Below are 7,863 nucleotides of genomic sequence, written 5' to 3' on the forward strand. Positions count from 1 at the left end.
TAGTACAAAAGAAAAGACGGGGGGGTGCGGGGGGGGGGGGGGGGGGGGCGTTAATATGATTGCAGGGGAGCAATGTTATGCCTGTGTCATGCCCCTGCCCCTCCTCCCAAGCCACAGCTCCCCCAGCCCTGCTGCTGTCCCTCACTTCCAACCCCCAGTCCCCGGCACTGCCTGCTCCCTGAGCTCCTGACCCACAGTCCTCTGTCTCCCCTGGTGCCCCTCACTCCCAAACTACAGCCCCACTAACCCTACTGGTGCCCCTCACTCCTGACCCACAGCCTCCTGCTGGTGCCCCTCACTCCCAACCCGCAGCCCCTTACTCCCCCCAGCCCTGCAAGCATCTCCCAGCTGTCTCGCCCCTGTGAGCACAGGCACTGGCATGGCCTGACCATGCAGCTCCTGGCTGCCCCTCTCCTGCTCCCTTCTCACCCTGGAGGAGCAGGCACCTCCTGCACTCTGCTGCAGTCCAGTGCTGGGGAAAACTTTGATGCTGAGCAGAGAACAATCCCAAATTCTGGACATTTGTTGATATTTAAAAAAAACACCCAGATGGAGATGGGGATGGGAGGACGCAAAAGAGAGGACATGTCCAGGAAAACCCTGAGGTATGGTGACCCTAGGTAACTTCTTTTCCCGTGTATTCTTCTAGACTCCTTTGAATATGTCCATACCATGCCAATCTTCTCTCTTGTATTTTCTTAGATGCCCCCACTACCTTCACCAATCCTCTGATGCAAGTATTCCTCACTTTATCCATCTTTGTCTCTCCACACATCCATTGGAGCATTCTCATCTCTTTCATGTTCATTCTCCTTTCTTGAGTTTTCTTCAGGGGGCATATCTCAACTCCATACAATAGCACTGAATGCACATGTCTTGTAGACTTTTCCCTTCAGCTTTGCTGTCACATAATATTCCTGTTGCTAATTCCCACTTTGTCCACCCTGCTGTTATTTGATGGTTCAACTCTACATCTAACTCTGCATCCTGATGAATGGTTGACCCCAGATGCTTAAACTTGTCAACTTTTTTAACATGTTTCTCATCGATTATCACATTACCAACATCAGGTACCTCAGTGCAATCATAGTGCACATATTCCATTTTGGATCAACTAATCATCATTCCTCTTCCCTCTAGCACTTCTCTCCATTTGTCCTATCCAGCTTGCACTTCCTCTAAACTCTCAGCGCAAATGACCATGTCATCTGCAAACATCATATTCCAGGGTGGTCTCCTTATTTGTTCAGTAAACACATCCATCATGACCGCAAACAGAACTGTTTGGAACAAGAACAGGAAATGGCAGGATCAACCCTATCTAAACCATAGCTTAGTTCCTTTCACTTCAACGCTGAAGCAATGACACAAAGCATGTTTGAATTGTTTAAAGCAGTGTTTCTCAACCAGTGGGACAAGAAAGTCATGTAGGTGGGACTTCAACTCATTAAAAAAATTCTATTAATGATCAATATAATACTAAAATGTATGTAAATGTAAAAATACACTTCTTGGAAAAAGTGGGGTTTTGTTTTTATCATGGTGGGACCAGGGTTTTTTGACAAAATGGTTAGTGGGACATAAGGTGCAAGGCACATCACAGTAGATGACAGCTACGGTGATGTTGTTTGTCATGGCAGTCATGTTTTCTTTGCTCCTTAAACCAAATTTATTTCAGAGTTAACAGATTTATGTAAAATATTTAGATTGACTCTAGTTACCAAGTAACCCAAGCTGAAAGTCCACCCCTTTCACCACCAGACAATTCAAACTCAAGATCCAGCCTGCTGGCATGAGATACACACAACTGATTTCAGTGGGAGAACATACAACTGGCAGAACAGAAGGTCCAAAATTTAGAGACCCACAAAGAAATTCTAGGAGGAGATTAACGTCTAGGATGGGAAACAAACTGGCCCCTCCTTTACAAGTCTAACAAGATTACTTCTGAGCTGTTGGACAAGAGAAGACTTCTTTCATCAGATGTTACTTTCCCTCACTGTCCCCTACCCTCAGCTATCCCCACATAATCCCCAGGCCTCTTCTCAAGTAACTCCATTTGCTTTCCCTTAAGACCACTGTTCTCCAGCTTTTCCTGATTTCTCTGTGCATATGCCAAGCAGCATCATACCTTGCACAGGACAGGAAGTATCTAAGGCATGGGATGGGTAACTACTGCATCTGTTTGTTCACATAGCTATAGCTTCCCCAGTGTATACCACCATGGGCATTGTTTTGTTTGGATTTGCTCTCAAGGGTGAGCCACATACTTTAATCTTTGTGATGAACAACCCCATATATAATTTTTCTAGCCAGCTTGGCTTCCAGCTACCCATGTTCTGGGCCGGGCTCCCAAAGAATGGCGTCATCAGACCAGCCTACCACCTCTGTCCTCTCCCAGTGTCTGTGCTCTCATGTGGCTGCTAACACCTTTTCTCCTGTGACTGATGCCAATGAAGGACAATACCTTGCTTTGAAGGATGCTCTGAAGTTTCAATAGTGTCACATTCCAGGCCTTGCAGCATTCTCCAAAGCAAAAATGTGTTTTAGGATATGGAGGCCCCACTTGCACATCTGGGTACAGGGAAAGTGAGGCAGTGCCCATGAGAATTAAGACTTCAAACCAGTTTCATTTAGAATAAGGATTTTAAGTGGTCTTTGGGACGTGCCAGGCCTGTCGTTGCTCAATCATAGCATTTCATTGGGTAAAAATTTTAGGGGTGGGGCAGCTTGTTAAAAGCATTTCTAACAGGACTGCATGCTTTAAGTGATGTGGAGATGAGTTGCCAAGAAGAGCTGCAGAAAGGCTGTAAATAGAGTCAGTGCCAAGGTGAGATATTAAGTATTTGCAAATCAAGGGATAGTATAAAACTGCATCAGCCAATTTACAAGCTGGCCTGGGAAGGGCCAGCAACAGTGATGCAACAGTTTACTGTGTCATTTTCCAATTAGCTGTGGCAATGTTTCAATTGGAGAGAGTTTAAAAAGACCAATCTAAGATTAATTTTTCACCTGAAATACACCCACAAATCTATTCCAAATGCATATACTTCCTACCATAATCACTGACATAATGAGAGCTTTAAGCAGCATCTTGTCCTAAAGTAGCAGGTTACAAAGAGGAAATAGCTCAAGGGTGAGGATGGACAGTGATACATGCACGTACACTCTGTTTCCTAATCAGGAAACACTGGCTGCATTACACTCTGGTCCAGCAGGCTCCGATTTACTTTACTGCTCTGATTTAAAGACTGGGAAGATTAGACAACTATAAGCCTCGACTATAACTAAGACCTTTTCTAAACATTCTTCTTTGGGTGTGCAATGCTTGGATCTCAGCTCACTTTCTATTTAAAACAATTTAAACCACATATTCAATAATGGCTACAGCAAAAGAAGGTTATTTGGGGGGGGGGGGGGGGTTGTTAAACCTGGCAGGGATTCAGTCCTCATGGCAGATTAGCTGCCTTTTTCTCATTTGAAAAAATAAAGAATAATTGCTTACCTCACTGTCACCCTGGGCATTTGAGATGTGCTTATAGTCATTGTTAATTTTTCCAATTAAAAATTGTGACTTGTATCGTTTGTAATAACAAAATCATGATTCTTCCATTCTTGCTGTGATAGCCAGCCAGCCTTAACAACATTACAACTCTCTGTAAGTATTGTTACAGCTAAGGCAATTATAATGAGATTTAGAAAAGAGTAGTCAGCATCCCAAGCACAGCATCATGGATGAGGTGCAAAAGGCTACCAAGACCAAGTGTACTGGATACCTTCAGAATTAGCAGATACTGGTGTCAGCAGATTCCATTAAAAAAGCAGGAAGAAAACACTGAATTTATGAATCAGAAAGAGGGGGTGAATTATTGTGCCAGTGAAACAAGATATAAGAGGTGAAGAAACACAAATGCCTAACACTGACTGGAACATAAAAGGAACAGTCAGAGATTGAAAGGAAGAAGAGATGAAAAGAACACAGACCCTACAGACATTGATTTGGGTTAAGGGAGCACTGCTGATGGACAATACATATCTGTCTTTTTGTATAGTTAGGGGATTGGATGCAACTTTAAGTGCTAAATTTGTTATTTTATAAGTTGGATTCATTAATAAAATAAGTTTAAAATACATATCCGTTTATTTGAAGATTTTAAATTCTTAAAGTATATTTCAGTTAACAAAGATATTTGCACTGGGGTACACAGGGACCACCCTGGTATATTTTACAGAAAAAAAAATCCCTGCATCAGTAAGTCTACTGTGCAAAGCTGCTCCATGTGGGATTATTTGCTAAAACTGGCCCCAAACCAAGTAAACAGGTTATTTACACAAACACAGTAAACTGGTCTATTGTTAGTATCTACACAATACAGTACACAGGGAGGCCAGGCCTCCCAGAAACAGGCTTTGAAAATGTGTATCAAAAGGCTCTGCAACATCAATGAAAAAAAACCCTCTCAAATACAGGATAATTATACTATTCCTCTCTCATGCCTTTTTGCATCCTTGCATTTACTTTTTAAGTTCCAATTTCAGCAGCCTTTACTTTGCTCCTGCTCTTCAATGAAGTAAAATAGATATGAAAGAGGTAAGAACAGTGTAACTGAATGCAAAGATACCAAGTCCCTTGGATTAGCTGCTGTGTGGGAGCAAGACACAGGCTAACTGGAGTGGGCATCACCCTACCCATGTGTGCCCAGCCTGGTTCCTCCTGAGCAGCAGCTAGAATCAAGGGGAGGGCTAAGCTGGGCATTGCTTCTCCTGCCTGGGGTGGGGATTAGCCGGGGTGGGGTGGGGGGAGAGCCCTGCTGTAAGTGTGGACTGCTCACATGTGTGTGTGCACATGTGTGTAGCACCCCCCTGATCACGGCACCTTAGGAGGTCACCCACATTGCCCACCCATACAGCTGGCCTTGTATTGCAGCCCAGCAATCCCACCTTCAGAGGAGAACATGAATTTCCTAGCCCCAGCCTGAGACCTGGGGAATTGCTGGCAGCTATACTATATACTGCATGAATACTCCATAAGCCAGCATTCGGTAAGAGACCCTCCTAGCTTTGAACAACAAATTGAGTGAAGTCTCTCAAGGCAGGGCATGCAAAACCAGGTTCATTTATCATGTCCACGTGGCCTTTGAAATCTGCATGTGAAAATCCAGCGGCAGTGTAGATATGGCAGTGGTTTAGTAAAGGATGTTACACAACCAATAGCCTTTCCAGTTTTTCATTTACCTAGTTCAGAATGTAATGGCAGCTGTGATTAAGGTATCCAAGATCCCATCTACCAGTTGCATCCTCACACAGAGATCATCTTCATCACTGCCCACCATGGAGTTCCTGCACCTTGGTGTTTACAGAAAAAATAAAAAATTACTGCTTCATTGCTTTTTGGCATACATAGTACACTTTCAGAGCTTCTGGAAAGAAATATCCACAAGTTTAAATTGTGTATAATAGAGAATCATTGCTTTAATCCCAGTACTCTGCCTCCCTCATTAGGCAGGTTTAGGTTTAGGGTTTATCTACTCTTGGTGCTACAGCTTGGCTGGCATAACTATGCCAGCAGAGCCCTCTAGTGGAGATGTAGTATGTACTGATGGAAGGATTTTTTCTACTGCCATATCTACCCCATTTCCACAAATGACAAAAGCTTAAAAAAAAAAAGCCTGACAATAGCCGTGTACTCAGCAAGAATTCTGTCAACACAGCTGTGTCAGCTAGGGATAGCGATCACTGCCCTGCCTGATACAACTATGCCAGCAAAGTTGCATAGAAAAGACTAAACCCTAGACTAGTCTGTGCAGGGACTGTGTCTGCTGAGAGGGTCAAAGCTACAATACAAGAATACTATGTGAATTAACAATCCTGAAGTAATACGAAGACCCAAAAAAACAAAGTTGCGTTAGGAAACCCTGGGGGACAGAACCACTTCCAAGGTTTCTAGCTATGTGTACACACCCATCAGGCCCGTGGTTTCATAATTTAACAGCTCCATTTCTACTAATTAGAGAGTTTGGGAAAAAAGGACTTGTATCAAACAGGTATGGAAGGCAATTAATAGGAGTGTATACTTTACTTAGAATTCTTTGCTCTCCACATATCTACACTAGTGTAGTTGGAAAACACATTGCCAAATGATTTTTTTTAAAGAAAGCAAAAAATCTGTATTTTCCCTTTGTCACTGTCCTCTGTTTCACATGACTCCAAAAGTCAGTAACAAAGTTTATGGCTTTAACAGAAAAAAGGGAACAAACATTGATCAAACCCTGAATATAGGCACAGTTCTTTCATTTCCCATAGAAGCAGCAGCTTCCAGAGGCCTAACTTGTACTATAAAGTTATGCTGGAATAACTTTGATTATGGCCACACCCACAGCTCTGCAACAGTCTTCCTTTTTGCTGAAAGCAGTAGGGCTCTTGATGACTGCCTGGCTCTTACATGGTGCCTTCTCAAAATGCACCTCAAACTCTGGTGGCAGAGCTGCTGAATGGAGCTGTACAGAAAAATCTTTTAGCAAAAAAAAAAAAAAAGCACTTTAAATAAAGAGGATAGCTTGGAGAGGATCTGGGGGAGAAGACTTCCTTCTGGGATTCCAATTTTAGCACAGGAGTCCCTGAAAGAAGAAAGGGATGTCACTGAGAAAACACCAGGTGTTGCAAAAGTCTCCGATAAAAATGAATAAAGATCAGGAAAAGTAGGCCCCTTACTCCTGAAAGAAGCCCAGTAACAGAGAGGACAGAAATACAGATTCTTGGGACACTGATGTTGAACCTTTTTGGAAATCCTACCAAAAGGATATTACAATGTTTCACACCACACACACAGTCATGACCTTACCTCTACTTTGTCCAACTCCATGTTCCTCAATGCTTTAGGAAAAGAGTGCCTGAAGCAGTCTGCAGATGCAGCCTATATGCCTTCTCGTTCAGGAGACTGACTGAATGGGCCGTACAGCATATTTGAGAGCATCACTGCCTAGTATATGTGCTTTAGGATAGATGGGGAGCTGTGGTTTCTTGGCAGAGCCCTATCTCTTCCCAAGTCTCATGTTAGAAGTGGCAGCACATCAACAGCACATCTTGCAATAACATTTTAAATAGGCAGTGCATTGGTAAACAATAGAAACAGCAACAGCTTATAGCCTGTGAATTTCTGCCTACAAAATCCCATCAGCATTACTGCAGTCCTAGATATTGAAAGGAGGGAGCAAAAAATGGAATACCTTATACAGGAAGGGTGTGGACAGTGGGGTCCCGCAGGGCTCGGTCCTTGGACCGATACTCTTCAGTATCTTCATCAGCGACTTGGACGAGGGAGTGAAGTGTACTCTGTCCAAGTTTGTGGATGACACAAAACTGTGGGGGGAAGTGGACACGCCGGAGGGCAGGGAACAACTACAAGCAGACCTGGACAGGTTGGACATATGGGCACAAAACAACAGAATGCAATTCAACAAGGAGAAATGCAAAGTGCTGCACCTAGGGAGGAAAAATGTCCAGCATACCTACTGCCTAGGAAATGACCTGCTTGGTGGCACGGAAGCGGAAAGGGATCTTGGAGTCCTAGTGGACTCCAAGATGAACATGAGCCGTCAGTGTGACAAAGTCATCAGAAAAGCTAATGGCACTTTATCGTGCATCAGCAGATGCATGAGGAACAGAACCAAGGAGGTGATACTTCCCCTCTATCGGGCGCTGGTCAGACCACAGTTGGAGTACTGTGTGCAATTTTGGGCGCCACACTTCAAGAGGGATGTAGAGAACCTGGAGAGGGTCCAGAGAAGGGCCACTCATATGGTTAAGGGCTTGCAGGCCAAGCCCTATGAGGAGAGACTAGGGCACCTGGACCTCTTCAGCCTC

General features: G+C 43.8%; 1 protein-coding gene across 1 annotated transcript in view; it reads right to left on the reverse strand.

The window, feature by feature from the left end:
• The window catches only part of LOC102374695 (sulfhydryl oxidase 1-like), a 60,308-nt gene that overhangs the window by 51,384 nt on the left and 1,061 nt on the right, over positions 1-7,863 (reverse strand). Inside the window, exon 2 of the mRNA XM_006037491.3 lies at positions 6,443-6,497. Coding sequence (XP_006037553.1) covers positions 6,443-6,497 — 55 coding nt within the window. The remainder of the gene's footprint in view (positions 1-6,442; positions 6,498-7,863) is intronic.

Source organism: Alligator sinensis, unplaced genomic scaffold, assembly GCF_000455745.1.
Source record: "Alligator sinensis unplaced genomic scaffold, ASM45574v1 scaffold2165_1, whole genome shotgun sequence".
NCBI classification, from domain to species: Eukaryota; Metazoa; Chordata; order Crocodylia; family Alligatoridae; genus Alligator; species Alligator sinensis.